Here is a 27632-nt window from a genome sequence, read left to right on the forward strand (position 1 = left end):
TGAGGCGGAAAGTGAGGTGTCAGAAGTGAAGACAGAAAATGGGCTGGAAGATCTCTGCCCCAGCACAGGTGAGAGGAGCTCATCATGAATATGTGCAATTTAATTTTCATGTTGACTACATCAAGAAAGCTTTGACCAGTTTCACTGATTTAATTGTCTCTACACATTTCCCCTGGAATCAATAAGCCAATCTCTCTTCTCTTTGCTTCTCCCAGGTCGTAAGAGAGGCACTTGGTCCCTTGTGTGTGATACGGAGGAACAGTGGTTCAGTCTGGCAGAAAGCATCAAGGACAAAACCTCCCCACAGGACCGCCACCTCTACCGCGTCATCAGCCATAACTTCCTGCCTGAGATAAGCAGCATGATTGAGCACAAGGTCAGACACCGAATAGATACTATAGCTATTAGTCCCAATTACAGCAGTTCATAATGTCTTTGTCAGCTAATATCCAGAGCAATATGACTAAATACCAGCTTATAAACAGCAAGTCTAACCAAGGTAGATGTACCCATGTTAAACATGCAGTGCGGAACTTTTGTGTTTTGACTTTTTTCAACTCGTGCTTAAGACATAAGCTCTCCCCAGGCCCGTGTTCAGAAATAGTTCCAACTGTACAGAGGAATTTCCACAGTTCCTAGACAATAATCCATTATTTAGGTAGAGTAAATGTAATGGATACATAGCTTAACTCTAAAAAGTTTACAAATACCAACCTGTTTAATAGAAGCAATGTGACATCGGTGTCTGCTTTCAGTCTCTTCTTTCAGTTCTCTCCAACAAGGAAAAGCTACACCAATGGTTCTCCGCATTTGTCCTGGTCATCGATCGCTTCCCTTTTTTTAAAAACTGTAATCCTTCCTCTGAATGCTGGGTTGCTTTTTTTATCTGGAGTGTCAGAAGCTTTTCTTGGACACTTGTTTTCTGGACTAGTCTCTCCTAGTTGCTTTAGCCGAAACAAAAAAAAAAGTGGCTTTATCGGCATGATTGCGTACAACAATGTTGCCAAAACATATTGAAACAAACTACAATATCATAATAACCATACATAAACAACTGTCAATAATAAACGTTCTCTCCCATACAGAGAGATGTACCTGCCGCTGATGGGCTTAATCAGCATTGTGTAATCTTGTTTGGCAAGGGCTTGAATGTAACAGACATTCATTTAGATGTAAAAGTCCTGCACTCCAGCTTTTACAATCACATTTTGGCTTCTTAGTATTCTCGCAAATCTGATCCCTGCAGTGTTGTTCCGTTTTTTGGGGGTTTTTTTTGTCTGTTTATTTGTCAAAAAGCACCACGTATAGTCTAACATGTTTATGTTTTAGTGGGTGGTTTCAATGGGGCTCAATCTCCATTCAGGTGCTTTCATGTTCTGACACAAATCACTGTCCGCCCTCCCTGGACACTTTATCTGGGCCAGCTGCAGGACAGGTGAAGTGAAGGAAAGCCGGTCTGTGCTTGCCCTTAATTCTGTACACCAGCTTGGTAATGAAGCTTGCCCCAGGCATTTAACTTGAGCCTGGCTGTGGAGAACTGTGCTGTCATGCTAGTTTGCTGGAATGAGTGCACACACTTTGTAGTAGTCAGCTCTTTCTGGGCTTGGCCATGCTCTGGGTCATGTTCATTTGTCTATCATGTCTTCCTTGGAATGTGTGTGAAGTACCTCGGGGGGGGGGGGGGGTTGTAGACAAACCATTTATAACTACTTGCCCTGTTCATAGCAAGCATGAGTCAAATACAACACTGCCCACTCAGTTTCCCTTCCAACTATCCTACCTGTTTAGTAGGATGGCTAGGTGGCTTTCTACTCCTGTGATGTATAACCATCACTGACTGTTGCTATAGAAATCCTCACAGCCTCTCTCCATCATTGTCAGCAGTGAACTAAAGAATCCTGCTGGCAGTTTGATGTCGGCAGAGTGGTCAGTCACTTATCACGGTGCACGGTCAGTGGGTGAATGTAGTCTTGTCCTTCATCGACTGTACACTACTCATACTCGCATTAGATATGACATTCAAAAGGACCAACTATACCTTTTCTCAATGCAGAATATTAGTGAAGCATTCTGGTGGCTTTGTAATGAAAGCTGCAGACCATCTTTTTCCTGTTCATTTTTGAGTAATGTCTACAAAAAAGCATCCACTGCCTGCATTAAAGAAGCTGGAACCAGCAGACGTTTGGCGTTTTGTCTGATCAATGATTTCAACTTTTTAATATTTATCGAAACTGTGGCCATACCATAGAATGCGTGTATACTTTACATACATATATCTGTCTTTACGTGGGTGTGTGCATAAAAGCGTGTCAAAAACACAGTGTGTGTAACCTCCTGAATCCTTCCCTCCAAGTGTCTTAGGCTGCTGTCAATAGTCATTTCATGGGGTACTGAGAGCATGCGGGAGCTCACCTTGAGGCAGGATGGAGCCTCCTGAATGACAGCTCTGCTGTGCTGCAGGATTCTCTCGACCTCTGAAAGTGTAGACACCAGAGGCACTCTGTCTTGTGTGTATTGGATTGGGGGGGGGGGTAGTGTTGGTGGTAATGTAGGGAGGAGTTGTGGAGCCAAAGGATATGCCAGTGCTTCACAGAGAGACAAGGGAGAGATGGAGTGGGGACAGAAGAGTTGTGGCACAATAGATCAGATCATGAACATCTGTCTTATTTATCTTCTGTCTTCCCCTCATTTCTCTTCCTCTCTTTCCCCACCCACATCTTCCTTCCTCTTTTGCCTCCTCACCCACACACAGGCTTCATACAGCTGCTAATGCATTTTTAGGTGGCTTTGGTTGTTTTCTGGATGACCAGAAGCCTGACTGTGCCACCCCTCGGTGATGTTGGCTATATCTTAGATCACTGATGTGTCATTGATGTGTTTTGTGACTGTATTTTCAAGATGCATGCTTAAGGATTGAAAATAACATGCTCACAAGTTGCAGGATTGGCTGGTTGGTTTCATATTGCTTTCCTGAAGCTAATCATTACATTTGATTAGTAGAGTCATGAGGGGCACACAGGGTTTGATTCAACTATTTATTTATCGACTGAGCTTGGATGTCACCTGCCCCCCACCCTCCCAGGGAAAGGTGGGGGAATGCAGGCATCAGAAGAGATAGGCTGACTTGGGGGAGGGGAGAGCAGAGCCAATGACTTCTCAGCACTTAAATTACAGGCATATCCACACAAAAAGTTGTCACTGTAGAAGAAAAATTTGAAATGCTACTTTGTTTATTATCAAACAATTTATCAGTTTGAGAGTAACAGGAGCTTCCAGTCTGTGATTACACTTTTGTTTACATTTGGATCACGGATTGTGCCTTTAACTGCTAAGCTGAACTTAACCCTAACCATCTATATTTTCCTTTTTTCTTAAGGAGCGGGAGCAAAAACAGAAGCTAATGGACCCAAGCCCAGTTCGCACATCACAACGGTTCTCTATAAAGCACATTAACCAAGATGAGGAGGTGTGTGTTTGTCTGTGAACATGTTTTTTGATAGTCTACTGTTTCTGAAAAGACACTATAAAATACCATAAAATGTCCATTTTGTATTTAAATTTGACAATACATGTTTCTACGTCTTTTAACTACTGCAGTACATTCTACTTAGGTGTTTGTTTAGACCCTAGCAATATTTTTGGGGGGTTTCGGCATGTACTTTAGGTTGCTTCTGTACATTATTGCTGGTGTTGTATGCATAAGATTGGTGTAGAGATACCCAACGTTTCTAAGTATAATAACAGGCTAATGTGTATGCATTCAGGACAATCTGCAGACCATAGCAGAGGACGAGAAGAAGAAAGATGAAGAGCTGGACAGGCAGGTCCTGCTGGCCGAGCAGCGACGAGAAGAGGAAAGGCTTCAGCAGGAAGAACAACAGAGAGAAAAGATGGAGAAGATCAAAGCTGTGGAGGGTAAGATGGACGGCTCTGTAGACGGATGGAGCACAAACGGAAAGATGTGCAGCTTCTGTTTGCACTTAGTTAGAAATCTGCTAGTATTGCAGAAAAAAGAAATTTAGTGCCAAACGTCAACTATCAAGGAGTAGCGATAATTTCATGATCTTTCATCAGCAAACTGTCAGTAGCAGGTAGGGGGCTCTTATTCTACTTCTTCCAACTGCGGGATCAGGGGCAGAATGGATTGTGAAGGGTACCCCACGCACAGAATTTCACATCTCCATGACTGGTTTGGCTCTTTAATGGCTCAAAAATCAGCAGCACTCAAAGCCTTGTGATTTATGTAGAGTACACTGAGACTGTGAGAGGGAATTTCAGAGCCTTAAATCACAGGCTTCTCTTTTTCTCCCTCCCTCTGATGTCATCTGTCAAGGGTTAATGAACTGCTGATTGTCCTTCAGTGGAGGAGCCTCATTAATGTATTATAAATGAACAGCAGGACCTGGCCTGCTCTCAGTGTGGATTGCATGTGTGGAATCCTCCCTCAGACCTCTTTAATCCACACAGCAGGGGGACTGGCGGGCATCTCTGCTTCTGCGATACATATGCACTCTCTCTGCTCTGTTCCGCTCTTTTGATCTCTTTTGATCAACTGGGCCTAAGAAAATATGGCTGATGGATCATTCTTTCTACTCATCTGAGCTGCTGCTGTCTCTGATGACCAAGGCCTGGTTTTCATTGACTCTCCTGACAGCCTCAATGGTCAGCTAGTGCAACTTAAACTGTAACTCGAGCCATGAAAACAATGTTGTTGTTTTGTATCGTTTGTGCCTCTAATTGTTGCCCCCTGTGTTCATCCTTCTCTCTCAGAGCGAGCAAAGAGGAGGAAGTTGCGGGAAGAACGGGCCTGGTTACTGTCTCAAGGAAAAGACCTGCCACCTGAACTCCTGAATCTGGAGCCGTCCTCTCCTGTCCAAAGAACACGCAAAAATAAAGCATTGTGAGAGGCTTTGTACATTGGACTTCAAATTTCACTTTTCTACTTGAATGACCCATTTGTAACATGTTGTATGTTCAACATTTCAGCTATGATATTGACGACGACTACACTGCGTTATACAAAGGTATGCTTGCTGAGAAGTTACTCAAGGCTGTGGCTTTATTTCAATCTGCGTTCGCATTTGTTCTAATGTCTGACCTCTTCTACAGTGCTTGAGGCTTTGAAAGCCCATAAAGATGCTTGGCCTTTCTTGGAGCCTGTGGATGACTCCTATGCCCCCAATTACCACGAGATCATCAAGGTACAAAAGATGATACAATGATAGCTGCCATGTAATAGCAGTTAATGGTGTTTGCGTAATATTGTGTTTGTATGTGTGCAGTTCGCATCCTAACTAATGTATCCACTCACAAATCTTGTATTACTCAAGGTTTTCAACTGTGTTAATTTATGTGTTCTTCCAATCCCCTCAGACTCCTATGGACCTGTCCACCATTGAAAAGAAGCTCAGTGATGGGGAGTACATTGCTAAGGAGGAGTTTGTTGCCGACGTGAAGCTCATGTTTGAAAACTGTGTTGAGTACAACGGAGAAGACAGTGGTAAATGAACACAGTTGCACAAACACAAAGCCTAATAATCCTGCTTTCACTGTTAAGAATTTGACCTCAGTATAAGACTAATGCTTCAAAATCCATTCCAATTGGTGTATGTTGTTAAAGAAATGGGCATGTAAATTTTTAGGGAGAGAATCGGGGTGAGAGTGTGAGAAAGAGCGAAAGAAAGGGGGCTGGACTTAGTGCTGTGTTGGGGCCGGGGCCAGGGCAGCCTCGACAGTGATTAATGAGGAGTGATTGAGCTGTGCTCCAGTGCTCAGGGGGATCTGAGCCCTGCAGTGCCAGAGAAACATTCCAGCCCCTAAGCCCCCTGTCTGGAGCCATCCATCCAACTGAATACTCTCCCCAGGGACAGGGGGGAGGAGAGTGGTAAGGGGGGCCCAGGGTGGAGCATGAGGAAGAGCAGGGGGTCAACATACGCACTCTGACCTGGTCAGTCGGCCAGCGCTTGGCTGAGAACAGAGGAGCAAGTGTGTGTCTATGGGTACATGGCATCCATATTGGTTCAATTGTAAGGGAATGACTGAGAGATGGAGTGAGGTGTTTGTGGGAGTGTGTGTGATTGTTTATGTGGAAGGGAGGGTGTGACTTGACAGGGGAATAACATGCAGATAAAAAGCTATTATTTGAGTGTACATGAGTGGATGTGCATTTAAGTGTATGGAGGTGCAGAAGGTGTGGCTGTGTGTAAGAACTGTAATGTGTTTTATCATATAGCTGATTATGTCTTCTTTTCCCCAGAGTACACCATTATGGCAGAGTCTCTAGAACGGTGTTTCAGCAGGGCCTTATTAAAACACTTCCCATCAGAGGATGGCGACACAGATGAGGAATTCCACATCAATGCTGAAGACAAGGAGCGCAAGGACAAAAAGCGCAATCGTGGCAGTAAATATTTGGGACCTGAAAGTCTGATCAAGGCCACTGAGCAAGTCCAACGTAAGCGAAACTCTCAGGGGGGCAAGGGCAGTACACTGTCAGAGCATGAAGACCACAAGCCAACACGACCACCTCTCCCCCATCACTGGGCCAATGGCCCCCCTCACCTCTACAGCCTGCCTCCAAGCCAGCAGCACATCCATGAAGGAGACATCAGGGGCATGTACCACCCAGGGCAACAGGTATCCACAGGATAATGCTCGTCTTGTCTTCCTCTACATTTCTAAAAACCTATTTACTTAATTTGTTACTTATTTCTCGCAATATTTTAACTAGTTAAATGAACACCTTAATCTGGGTTTTTTCTCTTGATTTCTGTCTGAAATGTAGGAGAAAAACTTACTTAAAACTTATTACTCTATTTTCACAACAGCTCCACCGTCCCCCCGTACCTCTTGGTCCTCATGGTCCACACATGTACGCCCAAAGAATGGCCATGGATCCCCGCTTTACTTACCCAGCTCACATTCCCAGGCATGGAGACCCTAGTTTCAACCGCTTGCCCCACAACTTTAACATGCAGGTAGACGGACCCACTTACACCTTTCTAAATGTAATTATATCAATGTTTAATTTACAGTTTTTACCAAAAGGTCCCACCTTATTGTGTGTGTGTGTGTGTGGGGTCTACTAATATTTGGCCTGTTAAATTTGTATCTTGATGCTGGTAAAACAGACTGATGTATGGGTATACTGATCAAAATCCCTAAATTGTTTTTCTTTTTTCCCAGCATCGCATGGTTGAACAACATCACATGGGTCCTAGGTATCAAATGGGCCCAGATCCTAACCAGCAGCAGCCTCCACACCAGCAGCAGCACCCCTACATGGGCCCGACTCATGGCCCGTCTCTGGGCCCACGTCCCATGGCTCTCCAACCTGGACCTCCTCCTGAAGCCAGTATGTACCCATCCCATCACCGTCCAGAGGGCCAAAACATGCACCCCATGGTCAACAGATTCTCAGGGCCGGAAGGACCACATCAGCACAACTACCCAGGCTTGAGGCCTCCCGGTATGGGCCTGTCCAACATGTGGACTGGCATGAATCACCAGGAGAGACCCAGTGGGATGCGCATGCAAGATCCCAACATGGTGAACCAGCGCACTTTTAGTTATGGTGGAGTCCCCCCTCCAGTGGGGCATAAACCATGGCCAGAAGCTGCTGGATACCCCCAACCTCCTCCCAATGCCCAGTATCAAATGTCTACAGCGGTCAGCTCCCCGGGGTCCATGTCCTCACGTCCTCCTGTTCCCCACCCAGACTCTTCTGGCAGGACACGCGTGGCTTCCATGCTGCAAAGCCCAGAGATGCTGGCCCTGCAGCAGCTGTCAGCCTCTTCTGGACCCCCTGCTGGTGCCCCTCATCAGCACATGGGCAACTTTCAGCAGCCTGGGCCCCCATCAGGAATTGGCAGCATCCCAGCTCACCCCTCTCAGCAGCCTCCCCCTGCCCCTGAGGTTCAGCTGCTGCGTCCTTCTAGAGACAATGGGCCAGACAGCCAGCCTTCCCAACAGACAGACATGCAGCCCAAAGGTAGCCCTGACCTTCTCTCTCAGTATTTCACCAGCTGTTTGTATTCTGCATGAAGGAACCCAAGCACAGTTTAACCTTTCTCTACAGAAATGTTCTTTCTAGACTGTCGTGTCTCAATTCGTCAACCACCACAGCCTCCATCCTTGCCCTTCCTCTGTGGCAAGTGCCTTTTGCAATTTGATTTTAATTATTTTTCAAAGTAATTGGCAAATTGAATATTCATCGGTTTAGTGAAATGTCTCGCTGGTTGCTTTAAGGGGGACAAAAGAGATGTCATGTCATCACTTAAGTCTCATTAGCAAGAGTACAAATGTGTGTATTCTCACTTTAAATGAATGGAACAGGACATAGGTAATTTTTTAATTTTGCTAGTTTTGTATTGGTTTGGATAAATAGTATGAAATTACACAAACAGTGGTTGTTGCTTTGTCTATTTGACTTTTTTTTATATTCTTCACCATAATACAGAAGTAAGTACTCACAACTGTGTGTGTCTGTTCTTGTAATAATAATTAATATTCAATGCCAACCTCCCTCACATTAGTCTTTTAATGCTAACTTTCCCTTCCTTTCTGTGTGTTAACAGACTCAACATCAGAGAAAAAGATGGCTGCCAACATTTCTGATGACACTGTTCCAATTAATGAAGAGCACCCGTCCATCCCTAGCCCCACAGGACACTGCACTGGGCCAGCAGAGGGAACGCAAAGCCCCCCAGCCCCAAACTTAGGCAGATCACAGGAGAATCCGTCCGGGCCAGAGATCCCAGGGAGTTCAACAGAGAGCCACATGCAGGAGACAGATGGCCAGAGACAATCTAGCAGCCAATGTCCCATTCAACACATTAGTGCTACTACTGTTTCCACCCATCTCAACACAAGTAACAACAGTTCCACCAATCCCACTCCACCCAACCACCCTCAGCATGCACAGAACAGTCCACAGCAAAAAGCTCAGAGCCCCACACTTCTTCACCACAATGTACCACCACTGCATGTTGCAGCATCTCCAAATCCCACCCAGCAAATGTCAGAGAACAATGTGCCACGCATGCAGAATGCACATCAGAAAAGTGAACCCCATCAGAACATCCAAAAGCAGCTGCAACCTCAGGCAGCCCGGAATACACCTCCTCAATGCCGCTCTCAGGGCTCTCCCCAGCAGATGACCCAGAACACACAGCAACACAATTCTCTGCTACCTCCTCATCATGTCCCCCAAAACATCTCTCCACAACGTCTTATGCAGAACAGCTCCATGCATGGGATGCCACAGAGTGCCACACAAGGAGTCCAGTCTGGACCCCCTCAGCCAGCCCCTCTCACCTCTTTGCCACCGAGTCATCCTGCCCCACTTTTACCCTCCCAGCCTAGCCCAGCAGACCGTGGAGATCAAAGACCTAGTGAGCCTACAAGTAGACCGGACACAGAAGGCACTGCCGTTCCTCCACAGCACACCATGATGAAATCTGGGACTCCAAATGGTATTTATAAACACCAGGCCTTCAGCCCCACACACCATCAAACCCAGTTGGTGGGTAATAACCAAGGTATGCAGGTTCAGAGAGGGCCAGCACCTTCCCTTAATCCAGCCATGCCTCCTCACTCCCAAGGCCAGGCAAATGGAGCCATGGGTCCATATGGCATGGGGAACCATCCACATCCACACTACAGCCAGACAAACATGACCAGGCCCATGCCACCGTCTGCTCACCACCCTTATCAAAACCAGGCCATTGACCCGCTCCACAGTCCTGCTCACCACCCCACCTACCACCAGCAGGGAGGGACTGCCTACTCCTATCACATGCCAGGCCAACAGCACCCTCAGGCCCACCCCAACATGTACCCACCTCATCAGTACCAGCAACAACACTACTACCCCCAACTCCATCCCCAAGCTCAGGGCAATAACCAGGCCAGCAGTAGAGGGGGTTATCCTCCAGAGGAGTGGAATCATTCCCATTATCAGCCTCGCCAACCGATGCCACCCACTGCCTACCTACCTGTAGCTAGTGCCAGAAGCAATGGTCATTTGAAGGAGAGCAGTGTGTCGCCACTGGGTTCTGAGGGCTCCAGTGGTGCTAGTTTGGTGTCCCCTGGCCCTGTGCCTGAAGTAGGGCCACATCCTGGAGGCCCAGAGGAGGGGAGGTGTGAAAGCAGGGAGCAGGCCGGTGGAGGCAGCAGCAGTGGTGGCAGCCCAGCAAAGCAGGCTCGTACAGAGAGCTCAGAGCGCCCTGAAAGCCCTAAAGAAATCCTGGACCTCGACAGCCATAATGCCGCTGCCCGCCGCCGTAGCACCCAGCCACCTCAACGACAACACCCTCCTGCCTCTGCCGCACACATGGTGTCTGGCTTCATGTATGACCCTCGTGCCGTGCACCCAGGAATGCAGCAAGGCGGCGTTCCCCCACCCCACATGATGTCTCAGGTCCGTGAAGATGGCAACAGAGCCCCTTTCCCTGGCCAGCCATACCCAGATCCAGGACACTATGCTGCCCAAAGACCTCACCCACACCTGATGGAGGCTCTGCAGCGGCCCCAGCAGCTACCCTACTCCCCGGGCCAGACACGCATGGCGATGTACAGACACCCCCGGCCTGCGGGGTACTTCCAGGGCATGATGATTCAGCAGAGAGGCCTGGTACCAGAACGCTTCATACACCCAGGGTAAAATGATTAATTCAGTTTTGTGTAATTTATAGTCAGTCAGATTGTTTCAGTTTATTAGCTGTATACTTTTTATACACTTACCCATAAATCCAACTAGTATTTATTTCTTTGAATATAAAGGGACATTGTATTGAAAGATTGGCTTGCAGTAACCTCCAAACAGAAGTCCAATGTCAAAGTGTCCAAAAAGGCTAGCCGCACGTGTCAGACTTTTTGCACTGCCTCATTCATGGCCACCACCTAATACACTGTGACCTGCAGTTGTCGTGTGTGTAAGTTTCTTCTTCAACCCATGCAGTGCTGATATGATGTATTGTCTAGTTGATTGACAGGAGCACAATCAACAGCAATTTTGATACCTAATGACCAATGTATCGCCTGAATCTAATGTAATTTTAAGTCGACACTGATCCGTAGCCATACCAACATGCTGGTTTAGCCAGGACTTTAAGTGCGGAGCAGCACAAAGTAAAAACAAGCTACTTACTTTTACTCTTGTGGTTGCCATTGTTGTAACTCCTCCTTGGTTCCAGCGCAAATGGGATCATTTTCGTTTTTAACCCAGAAACCGCCGTTTCATGTCACGATGCCAGATCAGAATCGGTCAACTCTGTAGAGTGGGCGTATTCAAAGATCTGCACCCAGGCAGGAGTAATCTGGCATTTCTTATCAAGTTTTCACAACTTCAGCCTTTAATGAAGCTCCTTGACGCTAAAGGTGACCCGAGTGTCAACAACATACATTGTTTTGTTTTGTGGTCATAGGCAACAGATGATGGCTGCTCCCGGCGGCCCTAGCAGTAAACAAGAAGTGTGACAAGTACCATATCAGAGTGAGTAAAAATAACTTTTTAGACAACACTAAATGTTAAGATGTTGTTTCACAGAAGCTGCCTATTTCATCATCCTTCTGTATGTATTTCCTTACAGTGCTATAATTATCTATTCCTAAGAAAATGAACATGCAGGTCCCTCTGAAGGGACCAATATACAGTAATGATGGCACAACGCAGTCAAGCCGCATTTGTGTTGTGTGTGTTAGTCCTGAATGTGCTTAAATTGTAGATGTTTAACTAATTCTTCTTCTCCTTTCAGGCATGTTATTGTCAAAGAACATCTGGACAAAGCAGTGAGCCAAACGGAAGAATATGTGGGCATCCTGACTGGGCTGACAGAGACTGTCGAGGGGACACTTGGCTCCAAATACATTCCTTACTGATTTTCTTACACTGGACAAAAAACTTTTGGCTTTATTTAGCCCACCACTGGACTTGAAGATCCAACCAGGCAGCTGGTATTACTAAGATGATGATAATGTGAAATGTTATTGAGCCCTGGAGAAATATTCTCTTTTAGCACAGGGTCAGTTGCAGAACAGCTCTGATGGACTGGTTGGGATTCTCTGACTTGCTCAAGGACACTTCACCAGAATGGTTGCTGCCCCAAAATGAACGTTTGAACGAGGATCTTCCAGCAGAAGGGCAGCCTTTTTGACCACTAGGCCAACCTGCCAAACACAAGGAACACTGGACAGCCCTCCCCTCTTTGAACTATTGAAATATGAATGGATTAAAGGTGTAATTGAACACAGCCTGCCTATCTTGTCCGTTATCAGTAGAGCTTGATGGAGCTGTTAATCTACTGACTGAGGAGGACTGTGATGAAGTCAGAGTGGGACTGTTGTTTTTACTGCTATTTTCAACCATATCTTTAATCTCAGGTGTTGAAATGGAGGTACTATGAGTCTGTCACCCTAACCCAGTCAACTCACAGGCCCCTTGCAATTGCCTTGGTTTCCTTTTGTGAATGTATGAGTGAATGTGTAGATGATGAGGTGTGTACAGCAGATTAGCTGCATGTGAAATGACATGAAAACTGATCATTTGTCTAAAGCATCCTGAAAAACGCCCAGTTACTGTCCATTTCCACCCCAAATCTTAACAGTGTTTCTCTAGTTCTGGAGGAAACACACAGTATATGCATCTTTCAAAGCGGCCTTCATTAAGAATGTCTTTGACCTGCAGAGAGTGATTGGCAAAGACTGCTCATTTTGTAACCTGTACCTAACTCTCTGTTATGCACTATGGATTTTTGTTAGTCTAGACATCCTGGATGTGAGTGGTCTTGTCTGTTTTGTATTTTTTAGTCAAACGCATATATGTATGAAACTTATATCCTTACCTCTTGTCCCAGATGATGGAATTCTAAAATTCTTATACGGTGACATGTCCTTTGAGCTGGTATATGCACATACACAGAACAAACATCCTGCTGTTGGTTTTTTTTAACGTGTGTTAATATGTTGCATTCCACTTACGAGTTTGTAGCTTTAGTTCTTTGTTCTTTCACAGCTCTGTCCTTTTTGCATAGTTGCTTCTTTGAGTGCGTCCTCTCTTCCACATGTCAATACTAAAGGTTTCCTCAGGGTGTACAGTTTCTATATACGGGTATTTTATTTTTATTTTGCGTTGTTTGAAGGTGGAGCAGCTTAAAGAAAATGGGGCTGTGGCAAGTTGGCCCACCTCATGTGAAGAACTTAACCTTAAGGGTCTGTATTCATTGTCCTTAATATTTTGCTTAGCACACTGCCAACCTATTGGACAAAACAGTGTCCTTTTTAAGTTGATGGAAGTGAGATTGATCAAAATTTGAGTTACTCTACATTCTGTTGATCTGATGCCAGACCGTTTGTCATCACAATTAAGATCACAATCTACCTCATCTAGCCATTAAGTGGCATCTACAGAGTCGCTCCACTTCCTCTCCTGCTCTGCCAGACTCCTGGTGGTCAACATTTTATGACCAAGTGATGATTTTAGCACCCCATTTAGTTTTTTAGGCTTACAGAACTGATATTATAATGGCCTTAAAATACCTTACCTTGGGAGAAAATCATATTTATCAGGTTGCTGTGTCAAATGATGCTGCTGACCGACCAACCGACTCAACAAGATGCGGACATGTGACAGTGACAGAAGTCCTGTAAAGGAAGCAAATCTATGAAAGTGTACAATATGTTTTTAAATGGGACAGCACTTTCATTCTCAGTTTGTTTTTTTTGTTTTTTTAATGTCATCTTTTGAGTATGATGGACAATATTACATCAGATGTCTGTAAGTTGGTCTTTTTAGTTGTACAGATCGCATGCCTTCCTGCCTACAGCTTGTTTAAACTAGACAGAGTAGGCAGTATTCCAGCCTAGGGTCTGTAATAGATGGCATAGACTTTGGCAGAATTAATGTTCCTTAGTAATAGGTATCTAAGGCATTGTAAGGGAATATTTGAGAAAAGATGATGGAATAGGTAAGTGCTAGAAGCTGTGAGACAATTTTGTAAATGTGTCACACAAGACTCGTCATGGATAACTTGCTATTTTGTCTAAATAGAGAATTGTCTCAATATTTAGTGGGCCTAATAGGGCCACTTTGGAGGTAGTCTGTTCACTCGCGCTGTCTAATGTATGAAGGACAGTGTTTATTTTAAAGGTTGTGATACTGTGTTATGGTGTACAGATGTGTGTGTGTGTGTGTGTGTGTGTGTGTGTGTGTGTGCGTGCGCGTGTGTGTGTTTTTCTGGGGTGTAGAATTGGCACCAGACGATCGGAAGTGTGCATCCAACTTTCACTTTTACTCTGCTGTCATCTCTCTGCACTAGTGAAAACCATTTAGATGTAAATGTGAATCATATTTATTTGCTCTTTTAAGACATTTTTGTAAATTTTTGGACTTGTTTTAATATAAATGTGGTGTATGTTTCTTTTTTTCTCGATGTCATTTTTGTTGTTTTTAATGAGTTGTCTTTTACCTCAGTAGCATGGTGGCATTGGGGGAAAAAAAAAAAAAAAAAGACCTGTACGTTTAATTTTTAAGTGACATTTACAAGTTCTTATCTGACTGACATAGATTATTTTGGAAACGGAATGGAGTATTTTCTATACTGTACATTTCTTAGAAATAAATAACTTTCTCGAACTAGAATTAGTTTTATCATCTATTTTTTTTCTAGGTTATTTTTTTTAATCTACCTTTCATTACTAGATCAAATCATTATAACAATAGATCTGTGGATTTTTCTTCCGTTTGATTGTCACTCTTTATTTAACACTGCTGTGAATTAATAGACAAGGACGTGCCTTTGCTTAGAATTGAAGCATGTATCTATTCGTTGAAGAGACTGAAAAGCCAAAAGTAATGCAAACAGACAGAACAAGAGAGCCAATAAAAGACTGTGCATTAATCAATTGGAGCGCCTCACACCATCGCCTTCAATTAGTGCTCACCCTCTTGATGAACACCCTCCACAGATTGTATGCTGCTTCATTTGACCCTTCTCATGTCTACAGGAGCCGGTGATGTGATGTGACGTCAGTGTGAGAGGAAGCAATGAGGCTCCTTGGGCATCCTTCAAAGGGCTCCTTGTAAGCTTACAAGTAATACATTCTTTTGTTCAGGCCTAATGAGGATAAATTTGGCAGGGGGAAATGCAGATGAGGCATGTAATTAAGGCACTTTAATTGAGTCTAAGTAAGCCAGTTGTATAACTAAATTCTGAAAGTGGGAAAACAAGATGATGTATCGGTAAATAAACAGCTTAAAAGTAAAAAGCATGTACTAATAAAAACATTAAATGTTTTTTTGAAGCTTTTATTTCATGTCCCTTACCTGTAAGAATCTTACCTGTGTGGAGGAAGGATAATGACAAAATGTTTATATTTTATAAAGAATAATAAAGTAAAATAAAATCAAACCAAAAAGAAACTTTTTTTAGTTTCCATGTATGGGAAATGTTTATCGGAAGGTTTCATTTTCATACTCGTCCAAGTGTTCATTCCTTCTAACAAATGAAAACCACTGACTGAACACTGAATTGTTTCATCTAAAAATATTCCATTTAAAAAGAAATAATGAATTATTTTATTATTTTTCAGACCTAACATTTACAAGTACGGATATTTATATATATTTTACTGTTTGTGGGGACAGTACAGACATCTCACAGGGGAGAAATAAAGTTGCTGAGGGTCTGAAAAAGGTAGGCAGCGGACCAAACCACTGTGAGACATGTAAGAGGGGGGGACATGAGCTTCTTAAAAAACAAACCGTTAACCATTTGTGTCTAAATACTGACTAGATGCTGATGAATTGTTTTCAAAACTATTGCTAGGAACAATTTAGTAGTTGCTGGATGATGGTAGGGACATATGTCTACTAAATTCTACTAGAAAGAAAGAATGTAACTCACCACTATGAAATAAGGTTAATAAGTAATAATTGAATTGGGCTCAAAAATTAATATTGGCAAATTAACAAATAATGATATACTTATAAGATATAGCTTGTATAGGCTACAATATCATACTTGACATAAGCATTTAATAATTTGGTTTAACATTTGTCCTTTCATGAACAGATCGTTGAATAGGAATCACAGTTTTCCTGTTTAAAACAACACATTGTGTTTAGAAAGAAATATATAAACTGAGACTGGATGTTGTTCACCTAGACAGGAATGAGAACCTGTAGAGTATGTGGAGTACAGAGACTATCAGCGTACGTGAGGGTTTTTCTTTTGTTTCTCTTTTCATCCCAGATTTAGGGGCATATACTAAACTCTGGCACAATGTATAATTGTTACATTTTATTTTAAAAATAAACAATTTTAATTGTTTTATTGGGAAAAATAACAACTGAGAAGAGCAAACAGCTCTGTTTAATTCTGAACAGCCTCTGTCATGCTGCTGCTGCACTTTCTCCTTCCCACCATCTGCTGTTGTGCTCCTCTACAGGAGAGAGTAAGAGAGACCTTCTGTATGGCTGCTTTATATTAGGACGGCAGGATTATCATGTAGGCCTAGCCAAATTCTTGACTTAATAATTATAATATACAAATATATATAAATAGTCTTTTACTGAATGTGGACATAAAATCACCTACTGGCTATCCAGTTCAGGCAGTGTCACTTCACTTTGTATCAAAGAGCCTCATCTTTCTGTGACCGGATGAAGACATGTATTTGTCCTGTTTTACACCTCATGGATAATTCTTTATCTTAATAATATCTTGTTAAACGTGTGCATGTCTCAAAAAGAACAATGCTTAATTAACATTAGTTTGTCAATAAATGTATTATGCATGATGCCACAAATCTATTTTCCATTTGCATGTTTGTTTGTTTGTTTAAAAAGCTCAGGATTTTTATGGTTTGCATAATATGATGAACATGTAGCCTAATTGTGATGCAAAGTGCACCATAAAAACAAAACAACCGGCATGGTCCAACATAGAGAAATTGGATATGTATTCCCTAATCTCGGTCTTATTTGCTCCACCAATCAAATGGTTATCTGGGCCAGCAGGACGGGGGCAGGACGGGACCTTCTTATATACATAGGCGGGACTCAGAAGCATTCTGAGAGAGGTTTGCCTGGCAGGCTTATCGCAGGGAAAAAACACCCAATGAATTGACGGGGACCCTCATATTAGCATTAGCGCTGTTTATTTGGTAGCTTCTTTATTCTCTTGACAGTGCCTTAACACAGTAAGCAAGCAATTTCACAAACCATTTACAACTCAACGTTACTTCCAGCATGTTTCTGCACCAGTTTTCGCCGTGGTCCGTTTTCAAAGTGACTCTCAACTGGACTGTTTACAAAATCGTCGTCAATTGTCGAGGCACCAGCTAAGCTAGCATCGAAAGATAAGAGTATAATTTACACAGCTAAGATTAAAGTATGGTAACCTTACTTTTACTGGTTTGCGCGTCAGTGTCTGTTTATCATGTTAAAACCAAAATAAGTCAAAAAAGGGCTTTTCTGAAATGAATACAGTAATTAATTGTTCGTTCACCTCCTCTTTGTGTCACGAGTCATTAACTTGCAACGCTACTTAACGTTAACAATGCTGTTCTTTTCACTCGGTAGTTAACATGTCTGATGTTAACACATCTAATGTTTGAGGTTGAAGGTTTTATATTTATTTTTTTATCACAGCTAGTGTAGTTTATGGTCTGTTTCAACCCCTGTTCTCTCTCAAAGCCAGCTCCTCGCTCTCCCCGGACCATGGCAGCCGTGCTACAGCGCCCCCACGCGGCTGTGGCCTGTCTGCTCTTGCACTACTTGACCTGTGGCCTGTCCATACCAGACCCCAGGCAGAGAGAAGCCCTTATACAGCTGGAGTCCTCCATGCAGACCGGTGGGCAGACGGTGTTGACTGATGCTGAGCAGCGGCTGGACGCTCTTCTGTTTAAAATGAAGCAGGAGGAGGTAGTGAGAGCAGACTTTCCTCCCGCCATGCACTTCTTCAAGGCCAGGCCACTTATCAGGACCAGTCCCATCTTCGGCCTGCTCCAGAAGATGCCTAAAGGTTACTTTATAGACTTTAAACTCTAGTTTATACACATCAGTCAGCGTTATTTGGCAGTGATTGTTATAACTGGTAGCTTTTTGAAGTGCAGATGAAAACCTATGGCCTTTACGTTTTAGCAGCCATAGATATGTATAATATAGATATAATAACACAGCTGGACTTGATTTTTACACAATAACCTGGTCATGAAAATTCTCGGCATCACCTACAAAAATGATGATAATCTGTCTAGATTTGGTGGCTTATTTATCAATCAAAAATCCATTTTTTTAAAATGAAAGAATACTCCTAGTAATAAATCGATATGTTGATTGTCAAAAAATAATCATCAACTGTTTTAATAATGAATTAATCCCTAGCTATATCTAATGCAATGACCAGCTAATATCTGATTAGCTGATCATTGCAAACTGATCATCATTGGGTTGGGTACCGTTGGTCAAACAAAAAAGACATTTGAAGATGTCACCTTGGACGCTGGGGTGTACGTTTTTTACTATTGCTTGACGTTTTATAGGCTAAACAATGAATCAGTTAATTGAGCCAGTTCCTGGCAGATTAAGAAACAAATCATTAGATGCAGCCCTAATCGTGGTTGTGCAGAGGACAGTCATGCTGGTGCAGGTTTCCCCCTTCATGATGTTCTCAAAAGATGCTGGAAAATCACAACATTTGGATTTCTCCTTACAGGGAATCATTTTAATGAACACAGAATGAGATTTGTATAAAGTATCCTAGTTCTTTATTTCTGTCTAATTCTGAAACGTGCTGTTTCAGCGGGAGCTCTCCACGTCCACGACTTCTCCATGGTAGATGTGGAGTGGCTCGTGAGGAATGTGACATATCGACCCCACTGCTACATGTGCTTCACTGACAACCAGTCCATCAGATTCATCTTCTCGTCCCGATGGCCGAAAGGTCTGCCACATTGCTCTTCCTGGGTCCTGCTGGAAAACCTCAGGGCCAAGATGGTCAACACCACAGATCTGGACAACAGGTGACTTGCCCTCAAATGCAGTTTATGGAGTACAAAAATTTTACTCAAAGAGTATCGTAGAGTGGTAAATAACTGGGCTCCTAATAAAACACTGAAGTATAGGAAGTTCTGTGCATGTTCTCCTATGTTTGTCTTCTGCCCACGTCATAACAGCATAAGCTATTGTACTGTGAAATGTACATGGCACATGGCATTACCAGTGTTTTCTTTAAAGTTTGTGCCAATGACTTCTAACTTAAAGTAAGCAGTTAGAGATATCAGAGAGTGGATTTTATTTACCTTTATGGAGAAGTCATTTCCTGCTACAGAGACCTTCATAACATTTATCGCTTTTGTTCTATCCATACCTTGTTGCCAGAATTTAGTGGCTTTCGGTCAGTTCACTCTGCTTCTACTGTCAGTTTCCACAGTGAAAAGTGGAAGCATCTAATAGGAAATAATGTTTTAATGACTCCAAAAATACTTATATATTATAATAGTTTTACCAATTTGGAGGTAGGTTGATCATAAAATACCGTTACTTTCTTACAGGGAGAGTAAGTGATTTTGCGGAAGGATTGTTGATACAGTATTTGAACTCACCAGCCAAACAAATACACCCCTCCCTTCAGTGCTCTCCCAGAAGCTCCGCCCCCCAGATTTCAGATCCCTGAGGTTTCTTCGTTGTTGAAACGCCTTCGCAACTTGCCTAGTCATACAACTTACTTCTCTGTTTATACTCTTCAGACCTTTTCCTCTTTGGCTGTTTCTCGGCCATCTCCCCTTCTTCACTGTGCCTGGAGCCTAGCGTATACAACTCTCTCTCCCACTGCCCCCCTCCCACCATCACTCCACGAGCACTAATGCCACCTGTTGCTGGTTGGCTGGAACAATGTTGTGTGGCAAGGTCCACATCACTTTCTTTGTTTTCTATTTACACAGCCATGGCTGTGTAGGAAAAGCAGATTTTTTAATAACACACACAAAACAGAGAGCTAGCAGACCATGAGGAAATGTTTGCTGAATTTAACAGTGTTAGATTACAATCGCTTACTGTCCATTTTAAAGGGATGTGCTGTATTTCCTTTTGAATCAAGATGTTGGGGCAGGACATCAAAAAGAGGGCTCTTTAAATCTTAAGTGGGCTATTAATTATGAAGAGAAGGGCAGTTTGATTTGAAGGTTGGATTGTTAAAAAAGTTCTTAATTACTTTATTGGTTGTACTTGGTGTAATAGGTTAAACCCACAAATGCAGCATGAGTTCACCACTGCAGATGCGCTGTTTTTGAAGAAAGTAGCGGTTTTCCAGAATGTTCAAGGTCTTCTACACAGAAATGTTGAGAAATAGACGTCGTCGAAAGTGATAAACGGACCCACACTGACACAGATAATCTGATCACAGCTATGTCTTCATATTTACACTCTCAGCATCATGGGCAACCTGACACTGTTCACGGATCAGGATCCAGAAACGGTGTACCCCAGTCAGGATGTGGTATGGGATAGGTTTGAACAGGCCTTCCTTGCAGTATGGGGTCTGGTCACATACGCTCCTGTGTTCAGAGACTATTTCTACCAAGGCCTGACCCAGTTCTACATGGACAACGTCATGTATCTGGAACTGCGGGCTTTACTCCCAGAGGTACACTCACGTCATGCCTGGAGTGTTCATTCACTTGTCTGTTCATTTATCATTATTATTCATTTGTTGTTGTTTTTTTTGTGGGGGGGGACTCAGATATACGAGTTGGACGGCAGCACTCATGGCACAGCCTGGACTCTAAAGACCTACCAAGAGGTCACCAGACAGTTCACAGCAGAGCACCCAGACTTCTTTGGAACAAGAATCATCTTCACAGTCCATAGGTGAGCACCCTCGCAATGGATTTTTACTTATTAGTAGGAAATGCTTACTGCTTATTGGCTCACTAGAAGACATGAGAGGTTGTTGTGTATATACATTGATCACACTTCAACACTACATGTTTCAGGGGAGTAAATACGTCCACGATGACCGGAGCTGTGGAGGAGGCTATGAAGCTACACAGGAACTTCCCAGATATCATGGCTGGTTTTGACCTGGTGAGCGACAACAGCAGTTACTGTATGAATGGAGCTGAGCACCAGTAGACGTGACAGGGGGAACCATTCGTTCATTCCGATTTTTTTTTTTTTTCTTTTACTTAAAATGTGCAGTGTAAAAATGTAAGTTTCAATAGAACTGATGTAACTGTTTTGACACAGTGAAAGAAAACATGTGTGTTTACTTTCTCTCTACACGTACAGGTAGGCCGCGAGGACAGAGGCAAACCCCTGTGGTACTTCAGAGATGCCTTGTCGCTGCCAGAAGAGAGAGGGGTGATGCTCCCCTTCTTCTTCCATGCGGGGGAGACTGGTGAGCTCATCAGTACCTGATGTATAAATCCTACCTGTTTGTACAGCTACAGCATCACACATTACATTCTCCTGTATATGACTCAGAGGTAAATCCATACATTCTGTAAAACAGATGACGTGTAGAGATATTCATCTTTGTCCAGATAAATGTGTGTGAAATAAGAAGCTGTCCAGATGCTCATGCCTTGCGTGCAAAATACTATAAGATTCCGAGTACAACAATAACGTGTAGTGTGTAAACTAATTTGTAAATTCTTAACACAACCAGGCTACTAAAGGAATGTTGTGGTTATTTTTGGGGGGGACCTGTTAAACCCGTTAAACCTACAGCATGTCGCCAAAGATAAATGTCAAAACATTCCTTTGTCAAAGAGTTCTTAGGGAAGGACAGGTGTTTTTAATGTTTTAACCAGTACACACATTGTAGTTTGGCGAACAAAGCAGTGCATGCCTGTTCACACTGCTGACAATGTTAAAGTGCTAAAGCAAATAAAATGTATCATGTCTGTCAGAGCATTCATTGTATGATTTTTTTCCTATTCTGCCGATTTGTCATATTCCAAATTGGTGCAAAACCAAAGAAATGAAACCAGCAGTGGAATTCAGGGAGAGGAAATATCAGTCAGTTAAGAACCATCACACATTCAGTGAAAAGCATCCCAAAATAACATGCATTTTGATTTCTCTCTACTACATGTAGATCTTGAGGGCACGGAGGTGGACCAGAACTTGTTGGATGCTCTTTTGTTTAACACTTCTCGTATTGGCCACGGATTTGCTCTGCTTCGTCACCCAGTGGCCAAAGGTCTGTCTAAGAAGAGAGGGGTGGCTGTGGAAGTGTGCCCCATCTCCAACCAGGTACACGCTCATTCAAAATACAAAATACTTGTGTTTTCCAGCTACTAGAGTGTAATACTTAAAATCCTATGAAACAACAAGGCTGTAATTGAATTGATCTTACACGTCGCACACCTTTCCTCTCGTCACTCAGGTGTTGAAGCTTGTTAATGATATGCGAAACCATCCGGCAGCTGCACTGATATCAGAGAACCACCCAGTGGTCATCAGTTCTGATGACCCTGCCATGTTCGGTGCCTCTGGACTCACTTATGACTTCTATGAAGCTTTTGTGGGTTTTGGTGGGATTAGATCGCATATAGGCTCCATCAAAGAGCTGGCCATAAACTCCATTAGGTGAGGTTCAGCGGAGATGAGATGTACAAATTACAAATTAATTGTGTGTGAGTGCTCACACGCTTCAGCAGACGGCTCATGGATATTTCCCTGTCTGTTTTCCAGGTATAGTTCTTTGACTCCAAAACAACAGGAGAAAGCCCTGGCTCTGTGGAAGAGAAGTTGGGATAAGTTTGTCTCTGAAAATGCTCTTTAGAAAGAAACCAGCAATCTTTAAATGCTTTCACGCATCCTTTGAGAAGGGGACGCCTTTAAGCATAGGTACATTATAAATGAGAGAACTGCATATAGAACCAAGTTCTATCTGCTGTGAAAAAGTCCTTGTTTCATGTTGCCTCAAAGTGAAACAGGTCTGAGCCATGGCCCATAAAAATAGGGCGATTACTTGAACTACACATAAGAAACAGCTTCAGTCAAAAGCACATTGTAATTTCTAGTTTTATTAAGGATTTTGTATATATTTGCACTTTAAGATTCAGGTTTACCAGTGTTTTGGAGTAAGTAACAGTTCCAGACATAGTTGTTCAATTTCTCTTTGTAGTGTGTTTATGTTTTGTAAGAGTGTTACAGGTAGTTAGTTAAAATGGAAGAAGGCCGTAGTAGACCGCTTTATAGTCCTTACTTGAAAGTAATTTTTCAGATGTTTTGTTGTCATAAATATGTAAGAAGGCAGAGTTAACCTTTGCTCATTTAGGCACATTTGATGTGATCTATGAAAAATAAGAAACAAAAGAAAGTATGTAATTTCTGCCTTTTAAGCAATAGCCAAGATTCATATGAACAATTGTCAGCGTCATCCAGACATGTAAATGTTGTGAACTACATTAAAGGACAAGTGCTGATTCACTGTGTGGTTGAGTTTATCAAGCGTTCTTCTCATGTAGCACCAATACCAGTGCATAGCCGCTGGAAGGTGCCAGTCATCAGCGCAGCGCGTCGTCCATCATCTGCTGCAGGTGTTGAATTTGGAGAAGAAGCTGTCGTCAATGCACCCTCTTTCAATGTCTGGTTTCCTTAAAATGACACCAGTTTAGAAACAGAGTGAGAACATAGTTTTTATCAAGGCATAGACCTGAATGAAAAAATCTCATTCTTAATGTTACTGACTGTTGTTTGTGTGTTTCGGCTAGTTTGACGTTGGTGCTGTCCAGGTGTCGTCTCAGCTGCTTGTTCAGTCTCGCCTGCTGCCTCTCCATTAACAGAGCTGTGCGAGCCGAGTCCAAGCGGATGCGATTGTGTTGCTGCTCTTCTTGCTTTTTCTCTAATTCCATCTTCTACAGACAAAACAGACAGACGCTGGATCAGTAAGCACCTTCCCATGGACTGCGTTGCAAATGATCAAACAGTGCATATGTTTCATATGTGTCATTTGTTCCTGTTTTACCTTTTTCTCCTCTATTTGATATTTCTGGAACTGAATGATCTGCTGCTGGCTTTCTGGAGGGGCTCTCATATCACTGCTGGGACAAAGACCAGGCACCCCCACCACGCTCAGGGTGGGTTCAGCATCTACACCTGTCAGGAGGTGATTCATGGTATCTTCTCGATTACCCTCGTCATTACGTTCCTCTACCTGGCAGTGGCGCCGCTTTGTTTCAATCTGCCCATCCAGACCCAGAAAAAAGTTGAGTGATAGAAAGTGTCATTACTGCACCTCATAGTTGTGTTTATGTCAAACTCAATTTTAATGTCTAAAATTATTCAAAATATCTCTTGCTGCTCTTATTAAAAGCCATTCAAGGTACATACGACTATGCATCTCAGGTTGTCTTTCCAAGCTTTAATGCTCCTTTGTTGCTTTAAGGATTACATCATTACAAGTTATACAACCATGTTTTCAAAACAAGTTTTAACTACCTTTGTCTGACAGTCTAGGGGAACACCAGGATGACTTACCTTGGCCAGATTGTACTCTTTAGTGGCAATAACTGCTGCTTTTCTCTTCTCTGTGTCAAGGCTCTGAAGCTGCAGAGCTTTGTTGTCCATTTCCACTCTGCTTTGGTCATAGCGCTGCTCTGAAGAACAGCACAGAAGATGATGTGAGCCTGTGTTTCGTGTGTGAACTTGTGCATCCAGTATGGGATCCAGACAAACTGACCTTCCACTTTTCGCTGATGCCTTTCTGCTGCTTGCTCACTCTGCTGCTGGAGGAGCCACTCTCTGAGCTGCTCCCTCTGTCTCTGCTTTCTGCTTTTACTGTCCGGGTCCTCGCCCACCAGGCCAGGGAGCATCATCTGTGCATCACCTAGGTCTGTTTTCCTACAGCGGTCTGGGTCATTCAGGTCAAATTCCCGCTGGCTCCAAGGCGGCTGGCACTGATGCCTGTAGCTGACAATGGCCTTTTCCATTGCATGCTTCTCCTTCACTTGTCTGCTATGCAGAAGGCAAGCTACTTTGCTATTGTGGAGCACATCAGCATCTAGATGGGGATCACATCACACACAGACTGAAATTTTGAATTTGGTATCATAATATGCGACATAGTGGCAATAATGGTAGGACCTCATCCAGGTGTCATTTTATGCTGTTTTCTTTCAGTTGGTGATGTACTTTTTTGTTTACTTCTGTTAACTGCTATAAGCAAGTTTTTTGATGCATTGTCTTAGCGCTGTTTGATAAACACAATTGAAGTCAGTTAACATTAGGGAACGACAATTAACTCACCTTGTGCGTTTTGTTTGTCTTTTTCTGCCGCTTCTCGTTCCTTCTTTTCCTTCACTTGCATGTCCAGTTCTTCCTTGTCAACCTAATACAAAAACAGCACGGTCGTGTCAGCAAAAGCCTGTTTTTAAAGCTAACTTACTGTATGCATTAGCGTCCACTGCGTCAGTTAACCGTTTGTACACTTACCCCAATCGTCCTCACTTTGTCATTAAAAATCCTTTCTTGTCTTTCAGCCTCTTTGTTGCGACGCCTCTGTAGACTTGTCCTAGCAATGCGGTCTGAGAGTAATTCCACATTATACATTTTGACAGAAAAGTTGTTACATTACCGTAAGTGTGGCGTTAAACGGAAACTGCTGAGAAACACACTGGTTGCTTGGATACCAGTGTCCCGAGCCTTCGTAGAATGTCGGTCCTTTCCGGGTTATTCCGCCCTGTAAGATAGCCTGGCACTAAAAGGAGGTTAAATATGAAGCTTTGAAGAATATAACTATTAGCAACATTTAAGAAAAGCTGCCGCTTCGAAATATTTTTACATGAACAGGTTTGTTGTACCTTGTAGCGAAATGCTGCAGTCACCTCGGATGGTCCCATTTCCCGAGTGTGTTCAAGTGCTTTTAAGTGGAATTTGGAAACAAGATGGACGGCGCTACAAATTCAATTCAATTTTATTTATAGAGCGCCAAATCACAACCACAGTTATGTCATTTCCACGACACAAATATGTGTCGGAGTGTCATAGATTGTCATTGTCATCCAAACAAGCTTAAACAGTTTGAAGCTTTATAAATTAAATTATAAACTGCATAGTAGGGTGAACAGACGTCCCTCCCCAAAAAATCGGGAAACCCAGCAGGGGTTGTAGTCTCTATGGTTGTAGCCAATTCACTGGTCACAGTCTGTGGGGGAAGGCCCCTTTTTGTTGTCACACAAATTGTGGCTGTACAAAAAAGGTACAGTTTCAAGTTTTTCTATGGTTCCAAAGTATAGTGACCTTTGATCATTTTAATTAAATCTCAACTAGCAATTGATACATTGAATGAAACTTTTTTTTTGAGAGAGAGGAAAGGATCAAAGCAACTAGATGTGTTGAGGAATTTTCTACTGTCTCAGGCTTAAGAATGAACTTGAACTAATCTGTTTATTAGGCTATGTGAACTATCCAAAGTTAATGGTATCCCTGTAGTCAGTGATAAGAATGACAAACTCTGCAATAACCTAAACTTCAGCCCTATGATTGAACAAATAACGTTTATGAATGTTACCTATTTAAAAGGGACAGAGCATATTAGTTAACATTGTAGTGAAAAAGTCAGATTTAGCCAGAAAGCTATAATTTTCATCTCTAGTACCCAGCAGGTCATGACAATACAGAGGTCAAAATTAGAAAGGTACTACAAATGAATGATACAATCAACCACAATAAAATCACATTTCAATATATATTGTAAAGTGCATGTTATTAAGATTGCAATTTAAAGTGCTATTTAGGCAGTAAAGTGCTATTCTATGCAAATAAGTGCAATTCAATGTAGTCCACACATATTTTACCTTTACATGGGTAGTGACTTTCATCCATTGTAATACAGTTAGAGGGCAAAAAAATAAATACATAGCATGATGTTTAGATTTAGGTAACAGAAGACATCTACATGTGAAGGACCATTTAATCAAAAACACATTTTTTTATCACAACTTTGCCAATGTAATTAGCATCCTTAACCCTCTTCTTCCATAGTGAGACTGTGGGGGCTTTGGCCTCAGCCAGGAGACTCTCATCATCTTCTTAGCTAACAGAAACAGGACTCTAAGTCAAATAATTGTTTCACATCATCTTCTTCTTGGTCTGGTATTATTCCAAGTAAGAAACAAGATGGTTCTAATGGTAGTTCTATATGTAAACATTTTAAATTTCATTTTGTATGTTTTACCAATATTCTGCTAATTTTGGGCAGTCCCAAAATATGTGTGTGATCACCTACCATTGCTGATTCAGTATGTTAACAGATTTTGATGCAAGAGAGTGGTTCTGAAAAATGTCATCTTAAGTTTTATTCAAATTAGGAAATTTAGGGGTGGGTGGGGTGACAGCCATTAACGATAACAACACATTTTTAATTAGTGTTATTGGTTGCATTTGACGCAATAAGTTTTACATCCAATCAAAGTTAGGATGTTAACAAATAAATCAGACAATGCAAAAGCAATTTATTGATATTCCAAAAGTTGTGGTCTTGACTGGTCTTGAAATAAAATCCAGAGTCCTCTATGTTCGAGTCTGAGATGAGGCCATCAAAATGTGGTCTTAAGACCAGTCTTGAGTAATACAACACTAGTTGCAGGTTATCTGTACATTGTGTCAACAGTGTTGTTAC

General features: G+C 42.6%; 3 protein-coding genes across 3 annotated transcripts in view; 2 read left to right on the forward strand and 1 right to left on the reverse strand.

The window, feature by feature from the left end:
- Window positions 1-14902, forward strand: part of LOC123961331 (cat eye syndrome critical region protein 2) — a 38329-nt gene extending 23427 nt beyond the window's left edge. Inside the window, exons 6-19 of the mRNA XM_046036615.1 lie at window positions 1-68; window positions 216-376; window positions 3377-3466; window positions 3765-3915; window positions 4771-4900; window positions 4987-5024; window positions 5110-5201; window positions 5374-5500; window positions 6257-6636; window positions 6828-6977; window positions 7186-7990; window positions 8577-10659; window positions 11427-11494; window positions 11757-14902. Of these exons, the coding sequence (XP_045892571.1) occupies window positions 1-68; window positions 216-376; window positions 3377-3466; window positions 3765-3915; window positions 4771-4900; window positions 4987-5024; window positions 5110-5201; window positions 5374-5500; window positions 6257-6636; window positions 6828-6977; window positions 7186-7990; window positions 8577-10659; window positions 11427-11478 (4327 nt within the window). The 3' untranslated portion in view covers window positions 11479-11494; window positions 11757-14902. The remainder of the gene's footprint in view (window positions 69-215; window positions 377-3376; window positions 3467-3764; window positions 3916-4770; window positions 4901-4986; window positions 5025-5109; window positions 5202-5373; window positions 5501-6256; window positions 6637-6827; window positions 6978-7185; window positions 7991-8576; window positions 10660-11426; window positions 11495-11756) is intronic.
- Window positions 14903-17070: 2168 nt separating this feature from the next.
- ada2a (adenosine deaminase 2a) lies at window positions 17071-23440 on the forward strand. Its single transcript, XM_046036616.1, has 10 exons — window positions 17071-17199; window positions 17696-18023; window positions 18804-19023; window positions 20432-20645; window positions 20742-20869; window positions 20995-21085; window positions 21290-21398; window positions 22101-22258; window positions 22392-22594; window positions 22700-23440. The coding sequence occupies exons 2-10, from the start codon at window positions 17720-17722 to the stop codon at window positions 22788-22790; spliced, it is 1518 nt and encodes a 505-aa protein (XP_045892572.1). The 5' UTR covers window positions 17071-17199; window positions 17696-17719; the 3' UTR covers window positions 22791-23440.
- Window positions 23015-25903, reverse strand: ribc2 (RIB43A domain with coiled-coils 2). Its single transcript, XM_046036617.1, has 8 exons — window positions 25813-25903; window positions 25445-25709; window positions 25259-25340; window positions 24693-25013; window positions 24491-24609; window positions 23979-24194; window positions 23702-23868; window positions 23015-23607 (listed from the first exon to the last, which is right to left on the reverse strand). The coding sequence occupies exons 2-8, from the start codon at window positions 25559-25561 to the stop codon at window positions 23538-23540; spliced, it is 1092 nt and encodes a 363-aa protein (XP_045892573.1). The 5' UTR covers window positions 25562-25709; window positions 25813-25903; the 3' UTR covers window positions 23015-23537.
- Window positions 25904-27632: the final 1729 nt, after the last annotated feature.

This window comes from Micropterus dolomieu, linkage group LG22 (assembly GCF_021292245.1).
Source record: "Micropterus dolomieu isolate WLL.071019.BEF.003 ecotype Adirondacks linkage group LG22, ASM2129224v1, whole genome shotgun sequence".
Classification (NCBI taxonomy): domain Eukaryota; kingdom Metazoa; phylum Chordata; class Actinopteri; order Centrarchiformes; family Centrarchidae; genus Micropterus; species Micropterus dolomieu.

Bases quoted from the DNA above. Each gene is read 5' to 3' on its own strand.
- ada2a (XM_046036616.1), top strand. From the start codon at position 17,720: ATGGCAGCCGTGCTACAGCGCCCCCACGCGGCTGTGGCCTGTCTGCTC. The intron at 19,024-20,431 runs GTGACTTGCCCT...TTACACTCTCAG, and splicing joins ACCACAGATCTGGACAACAG to CATCATGGGCAACCTGACAC. The intron at 21,086-21,289 runs GTGAGCGACAAC...CTACACGTACAG, and splicing joins TCATGGCTGGTTTTGACCTG to GTAGGCCGCGAGGACAGAGG.
- ribc2 (XM_046036617.1), bottom strand. From the start codon at position 25,561: ATGTATAATGTGGAATTACTCTCAGACCGCATTGCTAGGACAAGTCTA. The intron at 23,869-23,978 runs GTAAAACAGGAA...TTTTGTCTGTAG, and splicing joins ATCAAATAGAGGAGAAAAAG to AAGATGGAATTAGAGAAAAA. The intron at 23,608-23,701 runs GTCAGTAACATT...TGTCATTTTAAG, and splicing joins GCCGAAACACACAAACAACA to GAAACCAGACATTGAAAGAG.